This window comes from Halichoerus grypus, chromosome 6 (genome assembly GCF_964656455.1).
Source record: "Halichoerus grypus chromosome 6, mHalGry1.hap1.1, whole genome shotgun sequence".
Taxonomy (NCBI): Eukaryota; Metazoa; Chordata; class Mammalia; order Carnivora; family Phocidae; genus Halichoerus; species Halichoerus grypus.
This window is the reverse complement of record NC_135717.1, coordinates 8,375,351-8,399,659: the sequence shown is the minus strand read 5'-3', so window position 1 is coordinate 8,399,659 and position 24,309 is coordinate 8,375,351. Positions and strand designations below refer to the sequence as shown.

At 50.3% G+C, this 24,309-nt stretch overlaps 1 protein-coding gene across 9 annotated transcripts in view; it reads right to left on the bottom strand.

Moving 5' to 3' along the window:
* The window catches only part of CUX1 (cut like homeobox 1), a 351,030-nt gene that overhangs the window by 77,737 nt on the left and 248,984 nt on the right, over positions 1 to 24,309 (bottom strand). For 7 of the 9 annotated variants that reach the window (XM_078074422.1, XM_078074425.1, XM_078074427.1 and 4 more), the window contains exons 9-11: positions 24,127 to 24,175; positions 10,403 to 10,507; positions 4,382 to 4,570 (exon numbers count right to left, since the gene is read on the bottom strand). In XM_078074422.1, the coding sequence (XP_077930548.1) occupies positions 4,382 to 4,570; positions 10,403 to 10,507; positions 24,127 to 24,175 (343 nt within the window). The remainder of the gene's footprint in view (positions 1 to 4,381; positions 4,571 to 10,402; positions 10,508 to 24,126; positions 24,176 to 24,309) is intronic. The other 2 variants (XM_078074428.1, XM_078074421.1) reach the window with 1 other exon arrangement.

The following is a 24,309-nucleotide window of genomic DNA, read 5'->3' as shown; positions in this document are numbered from 1 at the left end:
TTCAGCAGTGTTCTCTGAAGCCCAACAGCTCAGGCTTGGGGCAGTGGTGTGTGACCCCGTGTCTTCACGGGGACCCCTGGGGTGAGGGGTCACCAGCCGAGAATGGGGACATATGACTGGGCTCCCTGGTCTGGGGGAGGGGGGTCTGATGCCCCACCCCTTGGGGTCATCTCTGAGGTCCCGGCTGAGGCTGTGTGCACCCTCCTTTACCTGCACGGGGAACCCATTTGGTCTCCATGATTCCTTGGTGAGAGATAGCAGGCACGTAAATTTAGGATCTACTGATGCCGGGCATGTGTTGGGGGCAGGGGAAGCCCAGGGGGCCCAGGTGGGCCCTGTGCACACACGGCCAGACTGTGACGGGGAAGGTTATTCTGGAGGGCTTGCCATAGGCTGGAGAAGTGTGACCCCGGACAGTGAAGGGGGATCCCCAGGAAGGCAACCCTATCAGAGGTCACTTCCAATTTCCCCGAGCTGTGATCCAGGTGTGAGCCAGGCAGCTGACTCCTTCTCACGGAACGGTGCCATCACAGCCCAGGAGGGTCCAGCCTCAACGCTCAGGCCACCAGGACGCTGCCTGCAGGTGGAACACCCGGATCTGACACGAGGTGGCCAGGGTAATGTGTATCTTTCCGAGAGGCCTCCTCACAGATTCCCACAAGTAATCAGCTCCTGAAAGCACTTCTAGTAACGCGCCCTGGTTTACAGCCGCCTTGGAGGGGCCTACCTGTGGCCTCCTGCTCCCCACGGAAGCCTCACTCCTTCCTCTCCAAGAATCTATGCTCACACCACCTTCGAGACCCAGCCAGCACAAGACTGGGGGAGGCCCGGCCCCGGGCTCTCTGCTATTGGGACTTTTGATGTTCGGGCTCGTTTGTGCGACCCAGGGTAAGTCTCTCCTACTGGGGGACGGGCACAGTGGAGGGACATGCATGGGCCTCTCCTAACCTCAGAGACCTCCTCCGCGAGGCCATGAGCATCATCACGGCTACTCATGTGCTGAGGCTGAGACATCGAGAAGACGCTCTTTGAAACGGGACTGAAGGCAGCCTCATTGCAGTAGGTTAGGGAACCTACGTATCAAAGTGCCAGCATCCAGAAACAAAGAACTGAGTGAATCTAGAAAAGTGGTCATTCGTTTTTTCCCAGCCCAACCCTCTGAGGGACACAGCGTGCTCCGTGGTGGCTCAACAGGACCCATCGAACTGCAGGAGATGGCGGGGGGTGGGGTGGAGACAGAGTGGGGGCGGCCCCTGGAGACAGCCCCCCAGGTGATTCTAATACACCCTCCATCCCCAGTGGGAAGTACTCATCTTTAGAAAATACCAGTTTCTCCCGATGGGAGATGGGCATTTTTTTAGCTAGCCTTTCGTATAAATAGCCATTTTAAATTGCAGGTATTGGTAGCATGATTTTCCGTGCTTTAGCAAGTAAAATGCAGGTGACTGCCTAATTACACTGCCTCTGTACTGAAGTGCTCCAACAGAAGACCACAGAATAGAGTTATCAAAAAAAGCAGTCTTGTAATGGCAGCCGGGTTACTTCATTAATTACAAATACAGAATTATCCTGTACAAGCGGCAATGTGCTTGAGGACTTGTCAGATTCAGCAGGAAGAAACATCTCCCATTTCTGAGTCTGTTTCCATGTCTATTTAAAGGGGAGGGGGGCACCACTGTATGTGGATAGCGATGTGTTTAGGGTGAACTTGGCTTGAGAAAGTAGAACACGGGGAAAAAGAGACTGGCAGACATCCAACTGTTGATTCATCCTCACGGAATTACCAATCGATCGTCTAGGTGAGGAAACAGTAGTTGCAAGAGATGGAGACTTTCAAGGTGCTGGAGAAAGCAAGCCAACAGCCCCCTCCCCCAAATATATTCCATTTCAGGGTATGGCACTGAGAAAACCCCAGTAAGCTCAAGAGTAGAGACTCTGCCCTGTGAGATCAACCCCCACGTCTCCTCAGCGACTGTCATCAAGCACGTTAGCGTTTGTCTCAAAGACCATCGTCAACGTTCATGGCAAAACCACCCCCAACGCCAAGCAGTGGAGCTGGGCCTCAAGCCGCAGCATCCTCAGACGGCGATCCCAGTTTGAACCCCGCACCGTGTATCCCAGCGTCCCCTGGGGCTGAATGACATGGTCCCAGAAGGAAAAGACTGGGGGGGGGGGGCTGGGGTGGGAGACGGAGGAGCAGGAAAGGAAAGCCCCAGGGGAAGTTCAGGTGCCACTCCCGGCCGGAGAAGCCCCATTGCAAAAGCATCAGGTCGCCAATTTGACGGGTCTCATTCATAACCTATTTTTCCTAATAACTGCATTGCTGTTTAGTTTAGATTTGAAACTATAAATTATACACATTAGGAAGTAAAAAAAAAAAAGCCCGTGAAGGTATCTCATTCAATTAACCTTACTCCTTCGGGTGAGGGAGGTAGATGTGCTCGTCTGGGGGAGGCTAATGCCTTTTGTGTGTGGGTTCAGTATTGGGGAGATCTTCACTCCTGGTGACAAGGGGTTAAGATAATTAGAATCAGAGAAGTCTTGTTACTAGAGGATATGTTTTGATTATGAGATCAGATGAAGATAAGGGAGCGATAATTTTGGAAGAAGTATTGCCAAATTGTTTCATTAACTGCACCGTATTAAAGAATTCCCCCAAGATATGGATAAAGAACATTAATTTGTAAAACTGCGTTTCATTTTTGTGTGTGTGTGAAGGCAAACATTAAAACCTTAACTGATTTAGAAGAAATTGCTCCATAATAAAAAATGTAACTTCTATAGCCTCCCTCTCGTAGTCAAATGCAAGATGTATCTGAGTCCCCCCTTAACTGTAACAAAGCAGAGAAAGGCAAATTATCTAATAATAATGTCACTGCTGGGGTCAGAAATGGCTGTAACACGAGAAAATTAGATTTAATCTAGAAATAAAAGATGAACGCTGGCACTCACTGGGCAGGCTGATGGGAGAATAAGAACCATGGGAGAAATAAATGTCATGGTCGATGACAGATGTGTCCACCCTCTCCCCAAAGTCAGCAGGACTGGCTCCTCAGACACTGGAGGAAACGCACCCCGAAGAGGCCAGGAAGAAACCAGGGAGGGAGAGCGGTGGGTGCCCCGGGTCAGGGAGGTCAGGCCCGCGAGCTGCTGACCTGCTGGAAACTCGGCTCAAGGTCAGAAACACGGGCATGCGCTGGGAAGGGAAATCTCAGTTTTTTAAAAAAATTAAGATGGGCCTAACTACATTCTGGAATTACTTTACTGAAGAGAAAGTTTTCCGGACATTTTTACAACTGATCTTGATGCACTGTATTTAGTACATGAAGACTGGGCTTGGCCATCATTCGCACACTCCGCAAACGGAAGCTAGGCGGGCATCGCACAGGCTAGGGAGGGATGGCAGAGTGGGGGCCCGCTGGCCTGGGGGCCGGGCCCACACTCTCGCTAGCCCTGTCGCTTATCCTCAAGTAAGATACCTCCAAGGAGGCCCTTCCGGCCCTGACATGCCACGAATCTAGGGTGCGAGGATTTCCTTCATATGGTGCTAACTGTAGCAGGCTGAAAAATCTTAAATCAAGTATAATTATTTTTTAAAATATACTGAAAGGCTGGCGGAGCTGGATGCAAGGCATGTCTGTGCAGCTGGCCTGTGACCTTGGCAACCACTCCAACCCCACACGAGCAGGTGCACAGAATGTCCGTCTCTGGGATGCCAGGTGGGGAAGCAGCACCGTGGGTGGGTGCTGACAACGGGGCCTTCTACCAAGTGCTGCCTGCAACACACGGCCCATCAGGGGCAGTGCCGTTCAGGCAAGAGCTGGTAGAAGGGTTCAAAGTCACTCTCCCTGCCTTGGGCTCCAGGACCCTGCTTCTAGTTCCCTCACAGAGGTTCAAGGTTGCCCTACTTGCAGTCAATTCCAGACAAGATGCTCTCCGGAAAGGAGCTCGGACAGCACCTGTGCACCCGTGAGAGATGTGTCCAGGGGAACCTCATGCCTCCTTACGCTGCCACTGTTCTCACTGGAGGGAAAAACTCTTGCTGATGGTTGGAGCTCAGGCTGAAAAAAACCTGAGCCGTCCCTTCTGCTTTTAACGTGAGGACGAGTTCTAACCGTGACCTGTGCGGACCACAAACGTGAAAGACACTTGTGCAACAGCCAAGGCAGGGCTGACAAGGTGGCTTCTGAGCTAAGGCCTCTTGTGGTGGTCACCACATCCAGCACGTGCCCCAGACAGTGAAGACAGAAGTGACCCCCTGGGCCAACCGGCCCCAGGCTCCTCCAGGGTCACATGTAGAAGGCAGAGGCAGCAGCGGTGTGTGCGTGTGCGCATGCGCGTCCAGCCCTCCCTCAGCCCGTGGCCCCCACAGTGCTCTTACTTTAAGCGTGCTGTTCTTGGCACTCAGCTGCTGCTCGAGCTGGGAGATCTGGCTGGCCGAGTTCTCACGCAGCTTCGTGAGGCTGGCCTGGAGTCTCTGCACGTCCTCCACCAGCTGGGCGATCTCCCGCTCTTTGGCGGCCAACTCAACTTCCAGGCTGGAGCGGGTCAGCACCTCTATGGCCTGCTCCTGCGGAGGAGAAAGGAAATGACAAAATTGCCCTGGCTTCGGGTGGGGCTTGTGTTTATCTATGCCGGCAACAGAGGCAAGAACGTGCAGGTGGAGTGATGGGGACAGCGCACTCATGGTGACGTTATCTCTCGCCTCCGCTGGGATGCACTTGCCAACACCTCCCTGCACCACCTTCCCGTCTGCATGGCAAATGCGCCTGGATTTGGCCAATGGACAAGTATTTATTGGGTGCACACCAGGAACCAGCACACTCTGTGAGCACAGGGAGAAGAGTCTCTGTTGTCCCGGGGCATCCAGTCAGGGGGTGGGGCTGGGTGTCTGAGATGCCAAAGCGTGTTGGGCCTCAACTGTGCCACCCCAAAACTGAAGTGGGGGAGGGGCATGGGGTCAGACTTGGGTGAGCCTGTGGGGTTTTAAGAAGATGTTCAGGAGAAGCCTCGTTGAGATGGTGACAGAAAGGGTCTTGCTGTGTGCTGGGGGTGCCAATGGGGCAGGCTCTGAGGAGGTCCCCTGGAAGCTCTGAAGCATTAGGATTTTCTATCCCAAGATGCAATGCAACATCCCTTTGGTTCGCTACTGCGTTATCCAGAGGCTGGGACGGTGTTTGACCAACTGATTCTCAGAGTCAGCATTTTAAAAAAGAGCTAAAAGATGTGGAAGAATGCATTTGGTAATTCTTTGCTTAGGAACGCTTATGATAACCGATGTTGTTAAAAACTTACTGCCCACCCCCCAATTTGCTCATTTTGGAAAATATGCAGAATAGGAAAAAAGGCATTACAAAAAAAAAAAAAAAAAGAAGAAGAAGAAGAAAAAGTCAGTTCTACGTCCCAAGGACTAAAGCTGTCCTTTATTCAAGTTTTAAAAAGGAACTCTGGCGCCTGAAGGACTCTGGAAGCTTTCCTGGTGGGTGGCTGCAGTCTTTCTGGGCATAGCCAGGGGACAGGGATGGAAGGACAGGACACACTAGTCTCTGTGACAGCAGAGATCTGGGGGCAGCTCAGGCTACAGGGTGGGGTGTCATCATCCTCGCTGTCATGCCCCCCTTCACCCCCAGAAGTACCCCAATTCATGTCTTGCTCTTGCCCAGACTGGCAGCCAGGCACTATGTGCTTGTCACAGGGTTCTCATGCTGGGGGGCAGCCAGTCATCAGGGAAGCAATTTTTCACTTCTCCCTGCTGGGAAATTAAGGACCTGATCATTTAAGAATGTAAAGCTCTGTGTGCAAAGGAGTGACTCCTTTCTGTTCCTTGGGTTTGTACTCTCTTGGAAAGTAAGGCCTTCATTCCTCCTGAGTCCTGGCAGACACGCACGTGGCCCCGGCAAGCATCTTCCTGCCTGCTTCTTTAAACGGCACATGCTGTCCACATCAGTTCTGTTCAGAGTGTGCTCCCCGAACTGGCGCCAACTCACAAAATGTTGCCGGTACACAGGGAGACAAGCCCGGAACGGGAGAGTGAGCGTTTAGAAACTTTCCTAGCAATTCAACGTTGCTGTGACGTTTTTACTGTCTTTTGTAAAATGACCAGTCTGCAACAGATCGGGAATTAACAACAAAACCAAACCCACCCTTGACCTCTGAGCGTGTGGGAAGCCCCGCCCTCGGCAGGAGCCACGGGCACCTGAGATCAGTCCTCCTGGTTGTGCCAGGGGTTAGTGCCTACGACATTAGTGAGAGAAGCATGTGGAAGTGAGCTGTGAGGAGGGAAGGCGGCAGAAGGGCTGGTGGGCCTTGTCAGGAGGGTGGCCAGACGTGCCCGCACTTGTGGTGGTGGGCCTGGGGGAGCAGGGAGGGGACACGATGAGAGGGATATCCAGGGAGGTCGGTCTCATGGCGGGGGGGGGGGGGGGGGCCGAGATTGAGCCGCATTATCTCATTTTAACTTATTTATCAATTTTCCAACCTGAGGGATGCCAGCCATAATAATGGTCTCGAGTGCTCTCCGGGAGAGTCTGTACAACGAGCCAGATGGGGAGCTGGGGCTTTACACGGGCAAGTGCAAGTTGAATATACCAGGGATAAGTGGTTCAAATGATATGTGTAGAAACAGCAGCCGGCAGTGCTGAGCCTGGACTCAGGATGGGGACCTGGGGGCAGGCAGTCCCAGAGGGCCATCTGTTCAACTCCAGGGGCCGAGACTGGCCTGGCCCCACGCCGGCCGTGTGACCTTGGGCACTTCAATGGACTCTCAGGCACCCAAGCCGGATTCCTCATTCATAACATAGCCAAAGTCATTTGTGTCTTACATAAGCTCCAAGAGATGAGATCATCCACCCGAAAGCAGTAAGACCTTGGAAATGAGACAGAAAAGGTCATTCTACTCGAAGCCCAAATGGGGCTCACTTCCTGGCTGTCCCATCCTGAAGACACGCAGGAGATAAGGAAGAACCAGACAAGGGCCCAGGAGGTGATCAAGGGGCAGGGGGTGGAAGGAGGTCTGGGCCTGGGTCTCAGCGCCTGGGCAACAAGCTAGAAAGGAAGTTGTGCAACACAGCGAACACGGGCCGAGAGGAGGGGCGCTCTATACAGCTGCGGGAAGGTCAGTGTCAGGCACTTGAGACGCTCTTGTGATCACTGCCGGGAAGTGAAATGTACGATTCCAAGAGGGTCAGGACTGCTGGCTCCCGCGTGTCTCTCTGGGCCTCAATTCAGCTGTACCTGAAGCACTTGGGGGCTTTAGAAAATACATGGGTTCTGGGCCCTCCCCTGGAGACTGAGGCTCAGGGTCAGGACTCTGGCTGGGATAAGCCTCTGAAGGAAGGAACAGAACTGACTTCCCACAGTGGGCACCAGAACCAAGTCTGTCCCAGCAGGGATAGTCCCATGGCTCCAGGCTTCCAAGACCTCTAGGGGCTCCTACACTATTCACGAGTGCCAGGTTCCAGGGGGTGGGGCCACCGACGGCTCAGGGGCCAGGACAGGATGTGTGAAGATGCTCTGTAGAGTCTGAAAACATGGTAAAAACAAAAGGAAGGCCTTAAGATGATGACAGTCCAAAGGGAAAAATGAATGTAAAAGCAGAAGTTACTTAGGTAGGACTTCACTGAATTTTGTCCCTTTGAACCCCGTTCACCACCCCTCCCTCCCAAGCTGCGTGCATCTGAGTCCTCCAATGGAGATCAGCATGCCCAGGCCGAGATAAGCTACGTAATGACCTCTTTTATCCTGCAGCCACTTCCATATCAAATATGGATGAGATGTAACAGTACGACTTGAGACAGGAAAAAAGAACCTTACATGAAATGATGGTGCGCCTAGGGCCCCAGACTCAGAGACAGATACCTTACTTATATTTATCCCAGTGGTGGAAAGACGAGGGCATGGGGACCTCAGTTCTGCTTTCTTACTGACCCCCTGTGTTTCTGCCAACACCAAGTGGCCAGAGTAGGCTGATTCCATCTGGTGGACTTACCTGGTAGGGTCGCCTGATACATAGGCATGTTTCCTAATATTATGGTTTGTTTAGGTTCAAGGGGTGGCCTGGTGCGGTGCACCAGAGCCCTGAACTAATATTTGTCTATAAATACTTGACAAAGGACCTGCATATGTCCTGTCTCATTCAATGCACACGAAGGAGAGTAGGTCGATGGAGGGGGGAAAAGAGTGCGTTACGGAGTAAGACAACTTAGGATCAAACTCCAGCTTCATCAGGTTTGAGCTGTGTGACCTTGGGTAAATAACTTCTCTGGGCCTGTTCCCTTACTTGTAAAATGAGGATAATAAAACCTACCTCTAATGACAGCGGTGTCCTGAGGCATAAAGGAGACCACCAGATCAAGCCCCAGCGCGGCCCCCACCACAGGGCAAGAGCCCGTCGAGAGGCGAGCCTTCCACGATTGGCGATTCCGTTAAGACACCCAATGGATCGGTTTTGGCTTTTGCTCGATCTATAGACTCCACTGTTCCTCTGCCGAGTCCTGCCAGCCAAGCCCAACAGACATTTTCCCGCTGGCCTCGTTTCCTATGTTTGCTCCCCAACTGGCTGGAGCTGGGGCTACTGGGAACGCAGGCCCAGGGGGGAGGCCTGGCAGGGCTGCTCTCGGACGACTGAACCAGCGCCACGTAAACACTGCACTTAGCCCATGATGAAGTGTTTAAGCGCCTCGAGGACCCACAACTTACTCTACCTGCAAAAACATTCATTTCCTTCTGAAATGTTTTGGTTGCTGCAGTCTCGGATGGTGCCAGAAATCCTTTCAATCAAAACCATTTAGCTCGGGAGCCCCGTGTAGACACATGAGGATGGACGGCTTTCTCTCGAGAACCCCAGGCGACCACAGAGGCCGGGAGAGAAGCTGAACTGACTCCCTCCTAGAGGGCTTCCTCCCGCCTCAGCCCTGGTGCTGGGTCCTGTGCAGGCAGCTTGGATGAAGGGACAGCGACGGAGCCAAGGGGATGTTTCAGGTACAATGAATACCAGAGTCTATGTTGTGATGGCTCCTTAAATGGAAATTTTTTCTCTGTACCCTGAAACAATCATGTTTTCTTGAGTGTTCATTAATTAATTAATTAACTATTTTTATAACGTAATGTTAACTTAAGGACAGAAAATGAAAAATCCGTTCTTAAAAAGGGGTCCTCACACTAAAACTCTGCTTCAGATTCGCTCCTGGGGAATAATTTTAAGAAGTCCCAGTTGCGTCCTGGGCCCACAGGTTTACATTCTGGAACTTTCGCTTTGTCATCTAGGGCACCTACAAGCACAACTCACCCACCACAGGCCACGGGAGCTGGAGGGTCCTGGGGGCCACTCCTACTCTGCACATAGGAAACTGAGGCTGCCCAAGTTTGACTACCTGAGGTCTGTGGGCAAACAGGTGACGAGCTGAGCTTTGAACCCGGGGCTCCCGGATCAGAGATGGTGAGGCCAACCGCAGTAAGTGCATGCTGAGGTTGACGGACACCGATTTTAGGTCAGGCCTTGCTCTAAGCGCTTCGCTTGGAAGAACTTCCAGAACCCTTACAACACGCATGATGAAACCCAGGCCCGGGGAAGTCAAGCTACCTGCCCCAAGTCATGCAGCGCTGGGGTCTGACCGCAGCGGCGTGGCTCTAATATCCAGGTTTTAACTCCGCGCTGCCCCGCGTCACTGCACGGCGCTCAAGGCGGGAGCCTGGAATCTCCAGGTCAAAGCTGCCTCGATTGAGCTGGGAAAGTTCCGTCTAAGAGCAATTTTTATTCATCTTAAGAAAAATCAAGAGGCATACAAAGGCATAAGATGTGTGCCTCCTTCCGAATGTTGGCACTTGCAGTGAGTCTGCTACCATCTAGGCTTGGAGCCAGTTATTGCTTTGTTCCATCTTTGGCCTGCCCGCTCATCACCAACTGCTTTCTCACGTTGGAAGGACATATCGAGGTGGAGACCAAACCTCCAATTTTCCGGTGTCATTTTTTTTTTTTTTTTTAAAGATTTTATTTATTTATTTGACAGAGAGAGTTAGTGAGAGCAGGAACACAAGCGGGGGAGTGGGAGAGGGAGAAGCAGGCTTCCCGCTGAGCAGGGAGCCCGATGCGGGGCTCGATCCCAGGACCCTGGGATCATGACCTGAGCCGAAGGCAGACGCTTAATGACTGAGCCACCCAGGCGCCCCTCCGGTGTCATTTTGGTAAGGCTCCCGCCTCACATGCCCACCCTCTGCCAGCCGTCTCCCCACGGGCCTAGCTGGGTGGGCCCTCTCTTTCGTGAGGAGATCCCCTGCCTCAGCCTCCACGTCCGGCGGGCGACACGCCGACCACTTAGCATCGATGCCCCATTGGCAAAACTCTTCCTCTGACCGTTACAGGTCCCATCCCCAGACAGAGTCCCCACAGGGCTGGGCTACCCACCACGTCCGGCGCCTTCTGGATCTGCGAGGCCAGCTGGAGAGAGTGGTTGGCCGACGAGAGCTGCTCCCTCAAAGTCTCCGCCTCTCTCTGAGCCACCTCTGCCCTCTGAAGGAAATGAAAAGTGTGAGAGAGAAAGTACATTCAGTTTAACAACTGACAATTATTACAAGAACATTCATCAATTCATGCCTGACTGACTATAATTGATTTTCCTAAACACTCAACCTAATAAATGCTAGAAAAAAAACATAGAATGTGATGGATTTTTATTTTAAACAGTACAAGGAAGAAATAATTGAGCGATTATGACAGTAATTTAACGCTAGGAGCAAGGAATCCCCTGCTGATACTAATGCTCCGGCCCACTGAATTTCCCAGACTGAATAAATACAAGTGGAAATAGAGTCTTTTGATTCAATTTCTTTCTATTCTCATAGACCAAGAAGATTTTATTGCAGGATTACTCCTGGGAGTAATTCTCACGGGTAAACAGTGAATTAAAGACACTTTGGCCATTCTCTTCCTAAAGACGTGCACAATGTTGTGGTTGTTTTCCTTCAGCAAGTATTTCCATAAACGTACGGGGTGTAAATGCCGCCTCTTTTGTGACGGCCAGGCTTATTTCAACATATTTAACCCTTCACCCGACCAAGTTTTCTGATGCCGATGCTGGGTTTTGCAGCCAGCCGGCCAGGCCGACCCGGGGGCCAGAGGCAGGAGCGCGGCCAGGCCCGCTGGGGGTAAGGGGGCGCGGAGCCCACTGCAGGAAGGGGGCCGAGAAGAAAAGGGGGCAAGCTTCCACTATTTGCGTGTCATTCCCAGATGGGAAAACCAATACCATTGGATGGTAACGCACGATTTCCCACCCGGGCGGTGAGACCAGGACATGCTGATGACCACCGCCTGAGAGGGTGGAAGCAGCGGGCGGAAGAGCGGGGGCAAGCGACCTCTGCCCACCAAGCTTCTTCCTTCCCCCCCAGAACAAGGACACAGTCACCTTCTCAGGGACCTCACAGGGATCAGCCTCCACAGGAGTGCCCTGCACACAGGACTCATTCGCATGCGTTTTATTACTGGGCTCGTCCTGCCTTTACAGTTATGACGGGGACGAAACTCTAGGACGGCTGGGAAATGGTAGCACTGGGCACGCGGCCCGCAAGTCGTGCGCTACTCTTTCCATTGGACCCACATTGCACTGAGAGAAAAGATGAACGAGGAGAGCCTGGCTGAGCAGGGCTATGTCGTGTGTCTTCTTCTTCTTCTTTTTAAGATTTTTATTTATTTGACAGAGAGAGAGCGTGACCACAAGCAGGGTCAGTGGAAGAGGCAGAGGGAGAGGGAGAAGCAGACTCCCCACGGAGCAGGGAGCCCGATGCGGGACTCGATCCCAGGACCCTGGGATCAGGACCCGAGCCGAAGGCAGACGCTTAACAACTGAGCCACCCAGGCGCCCCGTGTCGGCTAATTGCTAAGAAAGGACTGAAGAAGAGATACAGGAAGTAAGCCTGCCCGGTACTTCTAGATCAATCTAGCTGGCTGAGGAATGGGTTTGGCAGCCTTCGGCGATTCTGCCGCAGGACAAATTAGGGTGTTTCTACAGCAGTTACTTCTGCCCAGGGTGGTGCTGGTGGCCGCCCGCCCTGCTTCTCCAGGGGCGCTTGGAAGCTCGCTCCATCTAATTCGCACGGCGCCTGGCCAGGCCTGTCTGTGCTCACGAAATCCCCTCCTCAGTGGCAGAATCCTGGATGTGCCACTCCAAATTTTTCTGATAATCTTGTCATTATTACTGAAAAGTTTACTCTTCTCTTTCTAGTCGGCGAAGCCCTTGGGCATAAAACCCCCACAACTCTGCCAGGAATGAGGTGTATTTGACATATTTCTAGTCTCTTGGACTAGGAAAAAGATTTCTTAGCCTGGTGGGGAAGCTGTTTGAGTAGCAGCCAACGAGGCGGGGCAGCCCCGCCTGGTGAGGCTCTACTACGGGCATTTAGCCGTGTGGCGCACAGCACGGTCTCCCCAAAGGCGGGTGGCTCAGGGAACACGGACGCGATCTAGCTGTTGAGGATTTTCTCCTCGCCTGGCGTAATTTCTCCAGAGCTTCTGCACTTCATTCGGTTTCCAAGTTCACGTACAGAGTCACTCTGTGGCCTTACCCATGGTGGGTCACGGCCTTTTTACCACATTTGGCTTGACTTGGTTACTTCGGCGCAACTTTTTGATTGTTTAGGATTCGTACGATACGTTTAGGATTTATGCACCGAGGACATCAAACACAAAACAAAACAAAACAAAACAAAACAAAACAAAACAAAAGGAGTTGAGGTCGTTTGTGCAGCTAAAGAGGCTCAGAGCAGAGGAGAAATAAAAGCAGGCCCAAGAGCAGCTGAAGGACCGGGAGCAGCCGCCAGTAGGCAGCTGGGGGGAACCAGTTCCTACGGCTGTAGATTTAGTCTCATCGTCGGCAGCTGAGGCAGGAAGAAAAAGGGGCGCTGTGCTGGGTCAGCCCCGCACTATTCCGGGTGCAGAGGGGGGTGTGGGATCCAGTGGCCACCCCTTGCCAAGCCCGGGCTGCCCCCCCAAGACGCTTCCTCTGCTGGCTGTTGCTGACTTTCTGTACTTTCCTGGGAAGCGAGAGTGGGTGCCACCAGCACGGGGGAAAAGTGAAGCCGGAGGGCACACGACGAGTGGGGACACTGCCTGCCTCTGGTGGTAGACCTGACTACACGCACAGACGCAGCCCAGTGGCCGCGTGAGCCCTTACGGGCCTACGGAGGACCAAGGAGGTAACAGGAGCCCAGGGCCTGAGAGCGCCCACCACGCGGGGACAGGTGTCCAATCATCAACTATTATTTCTATTATTAAGGCCCCCGGCAGGTGCTGCCTCAGGTGGTCATTACTCCTTCCGCATCTGAAGATGGAAGACGTCTTAGGGCAAGGTGACTGGAGACTGTAGCTGGGCTTCAGCAGTCAGCCGGAGGGCAGGAAGCAGCTGGCAGCACTTTGATTTAAGAAGTCTTCTGCCAGTCAAGCCACCGCAAAGCAGGGATGAGTCCCCACGTATGTGACACTGGCTGGCCCAAAGCACAGCTTTGTATCTCGGGAAGGGCAGCCAGAACGGTGGGTCCGGGGTGTCTCCTCATCCTAAAGGGAGGCCCATGGGGACCTCCTGGCCTCCCCACCCAACTCCTCAAGGGCTCCTGAAGGGCCCCAGGAAGGGCAGTAAGGGATGCCTTCCCTCAACTCAGCCCCCGAAGGAGGACACATTAGAAAGCCGATATAGGATGCCGACAGCTATTTCTAGACCTTGAAGTCTGAAAAATTTGATTCATAAAATATGGAGGAGGCACGGCGGGGTGGGGCAGATAGTGGGCAAAGGCAAGAGCCTCAGGTGGGGTGGGTGAAGGCCCAGGGGGAAGGCTGGTGAGGCCAGTCACAGCCTGGCGTAAGACGCAGGGAGAGGTGGCTGTGGTTAGGCATTCTTCAGGGAGGCATGTTTTCACTCCCCCCCAGAACCAGGGTTGAGACATGATGGAATCCAGGCTTTTCCCAGTTTGGGGTCCTTGGTTTTAAATGGTGGTGATGGTGGTGGTGGGTGTCTGATCCAGTCTCCTGCCCAACTTGGCCCTGGTCTTTGTGTCTTGTCCCCTTCTGTATGTGTGGCCATGAAAACCCAGGCGTGGGGCCACCAGTGATGAGCAAGTCCCTCCAGGGACAAAGCAGCCACATGAGCTGGCAATGGGCTGAGCCTCCAGGTAGACCCATGGCTTCCCAGGGGTGGGACCTGGCTAAGAACACGAGTCTGTTAGCAGGCAAGCCCTCCTTCTGTTACTTTGCTAAGGCTCCTGGAACAAATTACTACAAATTTAGTGGATTTTAATGACACACATTTATTATCTTATAGTTCTGGAAGTCAAGAGTCTGCAATGGGTCTCACTGGGCTAAGATCACACTGCGGGCAGGGCTGTGTTCCTTTCTGAAGCTCTGGGGGAGAATCTGTTTTCCTGCCATTTCCAGCTTCTGGAGGCCACCCACATTCCCTGGCACATGGCCCCTTCCTCCATCTTTAAAGCCAGCACATCGCTCTAATGTGGGCTCTTCTGCATCTGAGGACCCTGTGGTAACATGGGGTCCACTCACACACTCCTGGGTCATCTCCCCACCTCAAAGTCAGCTGTTAACAGCCTTAGCCCCCCTATGCCAGGTACACTAATGTATTCACAAGTCGTTGGGTTTAGGAGGTAGCATCTCTGGGGACCATTTTTCTGGCTACCATACTCAAGGACACATAACACCACATTTGGACAATTTTGAGAAGAAGGCGAGCCCTCCTTGGGGATGATCTCTCGGCCTGCTCTCCACAAGGCCCTGTACTCTAGAAAGATAAAAGAGAGGGAAGGCTAGCAAGGCCAACAAATGAGTCTCCCAAAGGGATGGACTCCATTGCTTTGGAAAGCACACAGCCAACTTCTGGTCCAAAGCAATACCCACACAGGACTCCAGAGAACAGCCAGAACCCCAGAGGTGACCCTGCTTCAGTGATTCTGCAGAAGAGAGGTCAGGAAGGCCTATTACAGGCCAGAGATGAGACACTTATTGTCCTGTGTCCCAAGCTGGCCCTGTGCTGGTGACCCAAGTCCCTGTTTAGACCCACGTAACTCTAAGACCCCTGTGTTAGGGTGAGTTAGGTTAGGTTAGAGCGATATTAGGGTCACCTGCCAACCTCAAGAAAATTTCCATGCAATCAGGCACACTGTAAAACATCACACCACTCCCAACCCAGCAGCCTATCCCTTTTACATATTAGTTTGGCTCCCAAAGACCCAAAGGCTTAGCTCAAACAGTAATCATCATCATCATCATCATCATCCCAAAGAGTTGAGCACATCACCTACTGATACACCTGCTTATTTTATGTCGAAGAACTACAGTCTCAGAACCTTTAAATATCTACAAATGTGGCAAAATCTTATTAAAACAACCTAGAATTACAATGGCCATTATGAGGAATGTTCCAGTTAGAGAAGATCATTTAAGCAGTGCACTTGAAAGCAAGGACTCCCAAATCAAACAAACCGAATGGGGTACCTATTAACTGGCAGGCAGAAGTCTCCAAGATGCTTCAAAATTCCAAAACAGTTTCATTGCAAGATTCATCGCAAAAGGCTAATTAATCACTGAACACAGGTTTATCCACTTTGGGCATCCTTTTACAGAGGAACCAAAGAGATTTGGGTCTACCAGTAAGAAACATTTTGTGCCACACTGAAAAACTATGAGAAACCACGTTACTAGAAATTATACCACGTATTTATACATTTGTCAAGCCACAGAACGCTGATGTAAAAGTTCATGATTACTTACTTCTTCGTTTCCACTAGAAATTCAAGGCTCCTCAGGGCTAAAAATTCTAATATGGGTAATTAAACTACTAGAAATAATAAAGGAAACATCTCTGTATGCAAGGAAAGTAAGATCTGTGTTTTCAAAGGATGTATGAAGAACAGAGAGGCATTTGTGTTGAAGGAAAAGAAAATGATTTTTTTTAAAGATTTTATTTATTTATTTGACAGAGAGACACAGTGAGAGAGGGAACACAAGCAGGGGGAGTGGGAGAAGGAGAAGCAGGCTTCCCGCAGAGCAGGGAGCCTGATGTGGGGCTCGATCCCGGGACCCTGGGATCATGACCTGAGCCGAAGGCAGACGCTTAACGACTGAGCGACCCAGGCACCCGAAAATGATTTTGTCTTAAAGTGAGGCTGTTTACTTCAGAATGGGTGAAAGGAAAAACACAGGGCAAAATCTGAATGCAGAAAAGAAAAGTTGTAGATTTGTGGAAAAGAAATCTTTGGAAAGAAATTTTCATCTGTGGTTAAGCTAGCTAAGATTAGAATAAATGTAATACAGTTAAGTGGGTTTTAACATCAAAAGTGATTTGGTACACAGAGTTCGGTTTTCTCTCTTTTATTTTTTTAAAATAGATTTTATTATTTTTAAGTAATCTCTATACCCAACATGGGGCTCGGACTCACAGAGCTGAGATCAAGAGTCACGTGCTCTACGGACTAAGCCAGACAGGCGCGCTGGTTTTCTCTTTTAAAAGAACAGTTTTCTTGAACTACTGTTTTCTCTTGATAAGAGACTGTAAAAGGTTCTTTTTTTGTTTTTTTTTTAAGATTTTATTTATTTATTTGACAGAAAGAGACACAGCAAGAGAGGGAACACAAGCAGGGGGAGTGGGAGAGGGAGAAGCAGGCTTCCCGCGGAGCAGGGAGCCCGATGCGGGGCTCGATCCCAGCACTCTGGGATCATGACCCGAGCCGAAGGCGCCCAACTGATTGAGCCATCCAGGTGCCCCTAAAAGGTTCTTCTTTACCTTTTAAAGAACCTGCCTAGAAAACGAAGATTTTGTGTCTTGTCAAAATAATTTCCTGGGTCTTTATCAGGTCTTTGATTCCTTAAGAAAGCTGTCTTCTCTACTAAATGAGCTAAGGATTTGTTTTGTTTTTTTTTAAAACAACTATTTAACTTTCCACATTTGCCTTCAAGGTCTTCAGTTGTCACTATGGTTAAATAGAGGAGTAAGTTTTGTGTCACAGTGACCTATGATCCTACTTGACCAAGTGTTCTAAAATCCTTTTTTTTTTTTTTTTTTTGACAAACTTCTGTGAATCAAATGCTAAATGAAGTCTTTTTGACTTGGAACTAACTTTGAGATTTTTCCAGAGGGGTCTTAGGATTTATTCTCTTGCCTTATAAAAAGGGAGATGTTAAAACTAACTCGGCTTATTTGATTTGTTAAATCACACGGGAAGCTTTGTACTGAGTCTTCTTTATGTTGTATTTGTATAGGTATATAAGTGTTTCAGAAATTGTGTGAGATTCCTAGAAATCTGATTTATCCTGGTATTATGTCATGATTCCAGTTATTATCTTAAAATGTCATACATCACTGAAATGACTACAATTCCTTATCAAATGAACTCTCAGCAGATCTTTCACAATGGACATTTTGAAGTCTTTGTCATTTACAGAGTTGTTGTTTTACTCAGATGTTTTTGCACAAGTTTTCCTACAAAAGTGCTTCATCTTCACAGGGTTTCATGGAAAGGACTGTGACAAGTCCAAATTTTGGACAACCAAGATCACGAAACTGAACTGGGTAAGAATTTCCAGAACATACGGGGAAAAACAAAACCCACTAGATTCAAGCACAATAAGGATTAATAACAAGGAAATGAATGAACTGAGAAGAATGACTGTAATTTTTATGACTTCTTGTTTGAAACACTGATGTTTCATTTTTTCCAGATTTAAGGAAACTTTTCTCAACCTGATCCCTCCGGAACTCAGAAACTTTATTCTTTTCACAGCAATCTAGTTTGTTTTTGGGTAAGTTCAACGAGAATGTGTTCTCCTTGTGACAGGACACCATTGGAAGTATTGGCTATATTACCAAGGGTTTGACCTGCTTGTCATATTTGAGAGATGTGCACAGACTCAGATATGACCAGACAGCTTTAAGGAACTAAATTTGACTTTATGAGGCCAATAAATAAAGCCCCTTAAAAAAATCAACCTGGTTCTTTGCTTACAAGGTTCCAGCTTTGAAAGCATGGAGGAGCTTACGTGGTCAGTCACTATTCTTGCTGCACTTAACGTAAATAATCAGGCCAAGTTGAATGTAAAATTACTTTCACTGTGATTATCTGTAGTAAAAAAAAGAATAGGGGTGATTGCAGAGAGAAGACTTATGTTTGCACCTTTGTAGATAGCAGATACTAATCCTAATTGTCTTTGAGTTTTTTTTGATAAAAAAAGACCTATAAACTGGACTGGATCCTGGATTCTTCTAGTTTCCTCAAATATCTGGCCATGACTCTCAAAACTAACATTTCCAATTTCCTCCCACTCTTCTGATTTGGATTCATGAGTAACAAAGACTGCCCTTGAATCTCCTTGGAAGGGACGAGACCAGATCCTCCTCAGTGCCCAGATGGCAGCCAGACTTCAGGGACCTGAAGCTTGAGTACACATCTCACAGCTAAAGAAGGCTCCACTCGACAGCTGGTCTTGTTCGAATGCTGGAGACCCTCTGCATGGAATGACTAGGAAGAGAAGCAGATGACACCGACGTGGGCTGCTTCTCCCCAAGATGCTGGATGGAGACCTCATACTTGAACTGAACAGGACACCCTTTCTTCCCTTTTGTTCCTTGACTCTGGGGTTAGCCTGGAAAGAGAACACCATCACCCGTATCTCCCAGGCCACTGCTAGGAGCAGGGGTAACCTTTGCCTTTCAGACTGCTGGATTTGTCATAAAGGACTCCTACCTGTCCATTAACAGCATCACCTTAGTGGGAATGCTTTGTGCCCCGATAGGTTGATCTTTGCCTGGGGCAGTTATCATTCTCCCTGGGCCTGTGCATACCTGGCTGGCTGACGCATAACTGGGCAATGCCTCTTGGTTTATCTAACGTGCCCCTAACTGTCCACAGACTGAGACAGCTCACTGGTCAGCCTCTGAATTTCGAGTTAGAAAGGACCTACTGGGAGGCACTGGTGATTCAGGATTTGCTTCCTTTGCCCAGGCCCTACTTCCCTGGTTAGCAGTAAATGCCAATGAGGTTATGACCCGGAACCTCTCCTTAACTCTTGAAAGTACTGGGGAGTATATTGCCAAAGCAATAGCTGCTCAATAAAGGCCCTTAGACTCTCTGGCCAAGGTTGTTCTTGATAACAGGCCTTGATCATCTTTTGGCTGAACAAGAAGCGGTCTGTGCTGTGATCAACACCACTTGCTGCACCTGGATTAACACTTCTGAAAAAGTAGGAACTCGTTTACATAAAACCACTGAGCAAGCCACTGGGCTTAGAAAGGGGACTCTTTCAACAGGATCGCTCTTTGACTTATTTGATTTTGAATCGTTTGGGTCTTGGGGACCATGGCTCCAAAGTACATTCCAGACACTGGGAATTATCCTGCTTATAATAATCATAGTAACCTCCCTGGTGTGCTGTATTCTCTCAAAAGCTTTAAATGCATGTTTGAATCCACTAACCATCAAGCGAATGATCTCAAGCCTGGAACGTCAGAAAAGCAATGAAAAGAATGACCCACTAAGAAACGATGAGCCTGAAGTCGTGATCCCGTGACCACCACAGGAATTCCACAGAAAACATCACGGCCTGGGAATATCACACAGAAGATCAGTGAAAGCTGTGAGACTACAGAGTGGTGGCTGAGAACGGCACTAACGCCTTAAATTCTGATCATGAGAATCTCCCCGTTAGGCTAAGAGTCTGATCAAAAGGGCAGAATTGTTAAAAGAGAGACAACAGGCCCAAATAGAGTCACTTGTGCCAAACCCCATGTCAGCAAACCAAGATGGAAGACCTAACCTAATTGCAGTGTCAGCCTCTCCCGGGAAGGGGACCTTTAGCCCGTCAATCTGGAATTTCCTGGTCAACGCTAGTGAGGTCATCTGTCCAACAGACCCCTCCCGGCTCCCATAGGAAGGGGACCCCGCCTGAAACAATCGGCTCTTTCCTTGTCCTTCCCTTTTCTGCCTATAGAAGGCTTCTATTCTCCTCGGAGCTCCTTTCTGTCTGCTGGATGGGATGCTGCCCGATTCAGGAATCGTTGAATAAAGCTGATCAAGGTCTTCAAAATTTATTCAGTGGATTTGTTTTTTTCAGCAGTGTTCTCTCAGACGTGTGAATTACTACCCTCATTCTGTAGACGGGGAAACACACCAGGAACCTGGGGGTTCGTTCAAGGCCACATGGCTTGGAAATAGGAGATCCGGGATGCAAACCCAATTGTTCCCCACTGGAACCCAGAAACCTTGGTTCAAGAAAGTGCCATGCCTTGCTGGGAGTTCCTGTGGCTCTGCATTTTTCTGTACACTTGGCTCTTTTCCTCGGGGAGGTGAAGCTGTGCTTCAAGCTGATGGTCCTCCCGTTAGTGCAGTCTCCTCCATAAGAATCAGCAGGTTAGCAGAAGGAGGACCACTCACAAAGAAGGACCACCTCCTGCTGCCGGCTGGGACTCTGTGCCTCCAGCAGCTCACATCAGAACTGCTCAGAAAGGCACACGGGTGAGGGTACAGCTGGCCAAGTGCCAGAATGGCCGAAGTCCCCAGACGGCTTTCTATGGTCGCAAAGCGCAAAGTTGTGGCTTCTTATTTATCACGCAGTCTTCAACGTTCTGAACCATCACGGCCACCAATCAAGGCAGCGCGTATGAAGGCAAGTGCCTTGAAGTCTAACGAACAGGTGTAAATGAGACCCCAGGCTGTCGGCTGCTGACCACCCCTCCACTTTGCCGCAACAGAAACACGAGTGCGGCAGCAAGAAAACAGCTTCAGGTCTCAGTAGAACATTGTGACTATAAACCTAGTGCAAAAATAATGTTATATGCCAATGAACTAGTAAACTGCTCCTCTTGGGGATTTCCCTTGATGGGAAAGGCGGCTGAACCAGATGTCTGGCTGTGCTTGCACCAGCGTGCGGCTCCTTCGTCCCCCTCCTCCCGCCCTGCCGCCTCCTCTCTGCTTGGGACTGCCTTGTTGCGGGCCCGAGTCTGCCTTGCCCTGACACTGATGCTTCCAGTCGTTCCACTCCCATCCGTTCTCTGATGTCCCGCCAGGGGGATCCTTCTAGAACACCAAGTCCGACATCTCACTCCTGCCCAGGGTTCTCCACCGTTCTCAGAAAGAGGTCTTCCACGCAGAGGCCTGACGTTCAAAGTCCTCCCCCAAACCTGGATCTAGATCCCCTCCTGTGGGCCTACTCTCCCACCCTGCACCTCCTTGTTTTGGCTTTACGGAATGGCCCAGAATCCCCAGGGCTCACCATGTCCTTCTGCGCCTGCCTGCAACACTGTCTTCCTCATGGCCACCCTGGGCATGTTTCTCTTTGTTAACACACGGAGTCAAGTGCAATCTCTCCTGTTCCCTCTGTGTCTGATCCCTGACCTCACACCCACAGCGAGGGCTGGCCTGCATCTGCCTTCACAGCTCTGGGCACCTCTGGAGAGCCAGGACTGAGAGAGGGCTTCTCTACATCAGGAGTAAGGTCCCTCTCACCAGCCTCCAGCCTCCAAGTGTGGCCATGGCCATGAAAAAGCCTGACCCCTTCCCCGGGCCAGCCCTGGAGAGCTATGGGACAGAATCCATGATGTTCCCACCCGAGGCTTTCCCCTTTGTAACCTTGTCACATCCCAAATTCCTGAAATTATTCCTCTGGTGCTTGGTGTCAAGCCCCTCTGTCTTCTCTCTCTGTTCCCCAGAGATCAGGAATGTCCCCAAACCTCCTGATTTCTTTTCTGTGAGGGTTCCTTCCTGGTCCTGGCCACGGGGTGGAGCCTGAATGCACTCGAGGTCCCAGCTGTCCTCATAGTGTGGTTTCCAGAATAAATTATAATTCCCTGGGCATGGACTGATGGCTACAGATTGGTGCAGAATACTACTTCCTTCATTCTAGAAACTCTTATTTCTATTAACGCAGCCTGAGGTTGCATTCATTTTTCTGGGCAGCCACATCAGGCTCTAACTCACCCTGAATTGTCGGTTAGAACTCGCCTACACTTCTCCCATGCCCACCATACTGGTATTTCCCCAGTGCAGGACTTTATATAACTCTCCCACCAAATATGCACTTCTTCGGCAACTACAGATTTATCTAAGTACCTACTTCGTACTCGGGCATTTTAACCTCTAACCCCCAGAGCAATCGTGCAAAGGAAGTGCCAGTTATCATTCCCTCCCTTTCTTTCTTACATTAAAAAAAAAGTTAAAACATTTTAATCATGGCAAAATACATAGAAAATACACCATCTTAACCAATTTTCAAGTGTACGTTTCAGCAGTGTTAAGTGCATTCACGTGGTCGTTCAACCGATCTCCCCAACTTTTTCATCTTGCAAAGCTGAAGCTCTATACCCACTAACCAGTACCCCCTCACCCAGCCCCTGCCAACCAGGATTCCACCTTCTCTATGACTTTGACTCCTCTCTCCCTTAGCGTGTTTGCAAAAGTTCATCTTTTTTCTTTTCTTTTTTAAAGAACTGTAAGCAGTTAAGAGTCCGAGGCCACACAACCAGCAAACACAGAGTTGGGACCTGAACCAAGAGGTGGTCCCTTTCTCCACAGCCCTGCCTGGTGTCTCCCAGGACTGAGATCCAGCCAAGTGGCCTTCGGCACTTTGAGAAGTACGCCAAGTTGGCCAAACTTCTTCAGTACCTGGGGACTGCCTCGGAGACAGCACGAGACAGTCCATTTGATTTTCCCAGACCGCGGCTCTCTGTTGCACAACCTGGAGCTTACCCCAAAGCACCATCAAAGGGAGAGGCACGTTCGAGATTGGCCACGGAACAAATCTGGGATGCCCAAAGGGCAACCGTCTGACAGAGAAGGTGAACTCTTTCTAGTACCTTCTTCTGAGTTAAGGTCTCTGCAAAGTTGAGCAGTGCCGAGTAAGAGTAAAGGGGCCAAAGTAAATTCGTTTAAGCAAATAAAGGTAAATAAATGCTTAAGCACTTTTGTGGGGTGAAGGAGTAGTGCTTGGCAGCGAGGAGCTGTGTGGACGGGTATGTTTGGGAGCTGAGAGGGTCTGAAAGAAAGGCAAAGTGACCTGTGTTCTGTGTCCCTGGTTCTGAGGGTGGCGGTGAGGAGCACAGGCTCCGATCCCAGCTCTGCCCCTGACCAGCACTGACCTCAGTGTCCTTGTCTGTAAAATGGGGAATCCTACCAGCAGCGACCTGAGTGGGTTGCAGGGAGGGTTCGGTGGCTCAGTGCATGGCAAGAGCTCAGAACAGAGCCAGGCTCAAGTTACTCAAGAGCTGTCAGCCCTTCTTACTACTGCAGGACCATGGATACACATGATTCTACCTGAGGGAAACCACTAAGCTTTCCTGTGCCCGTGGCCACAGCCTGGGGCCTTCTGAGGCTGAGAGCTCGATCACAGCTTTGGGTGTTTCTCCCCATAAATAAAGGAAATAAACGGGGAGACTCTTTCTTTCCAAAGCAGCAACACCATTTGCTAAAGCGCAATGTTTTCCTGTTCGGTGGAGTCCTTGGGGAATAAGTCAGGGGTTCTGGGGGGTATTTATTTATTTTAGGAGGCCCAATGCCGAGTGTGGAGCCTGACGCGGGGCCTGAACTCACGACCCCGAGATCAGGACCTGAGCTGAGATCAAGAGTTGGACACTTAACCGACTGAGCCACCCAGGGCCCCAGGCAGCTGAGTATTTGGAGCCACCCCGTTCTGTGCGGTATTTTGTGCCAGACACAGTGCCAAGTACATTCCCCAAGGCATCTGTGCCACCTAAGTATCAGCCAGGAGAGGGCTGTCAGTTGAGCAAGTGGCTTCAAAGCATTTGAAGGCAGAGATGAAGACTTCCCTACGGTATGACTCACTGGTCCAGACTCGAGCGTAACGGCTGCCGTCGGAGCAGAACCGGTTATTTAAGAAATGGATTAAGGAAAAGAAAAACCAACAGCCACTCTGCAGTCACCAAGGGAGTCTGGGACACTGGGGCCACACCAAAGACTCGCCAAGGGACCTTCCACATACTTCTCATGACACTGGAAAAAGCGTCGACATTGACAATCATACGTAAAAAATACGAGAATAACTGGCTTTCGAACTTAGAAGCATCTAGCAAGATGACATAAACAGCTACGCTGTTGGGATTTTAAGCCTGAGGCCATGAAACATCCTACCTGGTTTGCTCTTTCAAGGTCCGTCATGATCATTTCAATTTCGTCGGCCCTAGGAAGGTGAGAGAGAGAGAGAGAAAGAGAGAGAGAGAGCCGTTAGTTGGCAGTGGGCGGGCTCGGGGTGACCATGGTTTCCAGCTCAGCACAATGATCCATAGCCACACAGGCCTGGCAGAGTCCTGGGCA